Raw genomic sequence first — 1,837 nt, forward strand, 5'->3', positions numbered from 1 at the left:
CCCCTGTTACGCGCCTGCTTATAAGTGGGGCCCCCCACTTTGAAAAACGTTCCGCCGGCCCTGTGTATAGCCTTATCAATTTTTTGTAAAACTTCCCAGGCAGGTTTTGGGACTTATTCAAAATTGTTACCGTATTGAATTTTTTTAGGTATTTTCCAATTTTTGTTTTAGCAGAAAGTATACCTTTTAGTAACCTTGATTCCAACATACCATGTGATAATCCGGAAAATATTATAACCTAACGTAAAAATCACACAGAATAATGATGCTTGCATTAGCAATCTGAAACTTTGATTATACAAAGTAAACCTTTCGAAAATGATCTACACCACTTGAAACTGCAGATGTTGATAACAGGACGTATGTTGAGTACAAGACACAAACATTATCATACTTTCTAAAGCCAAACGCTTTACAATATATCTTTGCCCCGCACATGCGAGAACATTCGATAGGGGAATTAGCAACTACGGTGTGTAGGACCTGACCGTCAATGCCTTGCATACGCTCTAATTCCTCGAATAATACGTTACCTGCAATGTAATAGAGATTATGATTATGATGAAGATTAGTAATTATGACGACGACAATAATAATGAGAATTATGATTATGACCACAACGTTCATAACGGAGGTAATAAAGATCATGGTAAAGATAATTATAATTATCTTGATTACCAATTAATAGTATCATCATCATTTATCATTTATTTTTATTGGTTATTAGTTGCCGGTTTTTTTTGTTTTTTAGTTATTCATTTATTTATTTATTTTTGGTGGATCTGTAGCTTGGTGGTTAAGATGCTTGCTTTCCAATCTCAGGGTCCTAGGTTCTAACACTGTAATTACAGGACTTTTTCTCACGTTTAAAACTCCACTCCCTAGGCCTCATAAAGCGTTTATAAAGCATGATTCCATCCTGTATGTCACGAGTGTACTTGCTGTTGGATATGAAGGAAATTAATTTAATGAAAATGTGTTTTCGTGCCTTGTATTTTTTTGTAAATGTATGTTTTAGATTAATTTTCTTATGATGGTGATGACCATTACCATCATCATCTTAACTTAGGTTATGTTTTATTGATTATCATGTTATTATTCATATTCAAGCTTTCCGTGAGTATGCCTACCATTCAGTGGTCGATCCCTGGCAGCCTTTATTTCTGACTCATCCAATACCCGATCATACAACTGAAGCGCAGCAATTCTAGAGTACAGTGCAGCGTCATCACCACCAATCGTAATAATCGTGTTTTCGGAATTCATTTCTAAACTGGTAACATCTGTATAGCCGATACTCGCGATCTCTCCGTTCCTCCACAATTTGATATTTTTGTTCTTTCCATCGAATGTCAACGCAACGAATGTCCAAACTTCAGGTAACAGAACATGAGCCCTTGTCAATTGCTGGCCTCCGTAGAATACACTCACCTCAGATTGGTACAGATAACCGTTGGAATGTGTTTGTTCCATTCGAAGTCGCGTTTCATCGCCACCAAGTCCAACAATATTTCCCATGGAGTTTTGGTAAGGATAGATATAGAACGCGATTGTGAGAGCATCTAGATCGTGAATGGTGTACTCATCTAACGTCATCGTCAAGTCGATTGATTGCGATGGTGTATGCGCACATTCGGTACTTCTGTCGATTGAATACCACTGTGAAAGCAGGCAATCGTAGTTCAACATCCATAATCGAACAGGATGGAGATAATATCTAAATGCTCCTGAAATTAAAAATTAGATGTGTGACAGTATTACATTTACTATGGTAGACCTACACCTCCACTTTGATGATATAGCTATATAATAACATATTATTCGTTATTTAGATATG

At 36.6% G+C, this 1,837-nt stretch overlaps 1 protein-coding gene across 1 annotated transcript in view; it reads right to left on the reverse strand.

Annotated features, from left to right (window-relative positions):
* Nucleotides 1-150: 150 nt before the first annotated feature.
* The window catches only part of LOC117113327, a 5,850-nt gene continuing 4,163 nt past the window's right edge, over nt 151-1,837 (reverse strand). Inside the window, exons 2-3 of the mRNA XM_033256632.1 lie at nt 1,131-1,727; nt 151-533 (exon numbers count right to left, since the gene is read on the reverse strand). Of these exons, the coding sequence (XP_033112523.1) occupies nt 295-533; nt 1,131-1,727 (836 nt within the window). The 3' untranslated portion in view covers nt 151-294. The remainder of the gene's footprint in view (nt 534-1,130; nt 1,728-1,837) is intronic.

This window comes from Anneissia japonica, unplaced genomic scaffold, assembly GCF_011630105.1.
Source record: "Anneissia japonica isolate Jap-2015-1 unplaced genomic scaffold, ASM1163010v1 scaffold287589_len272378_cov178, whole genome shotgun sequence".
In the NCBI taxonomy this organism is placed as follows: domain Eukaryota; kingdom Metazoa; phylum Echinodermata; class Crinoidea; order Comatulida; family Comatulidae; genus Anneissia; species Anneissia japonica.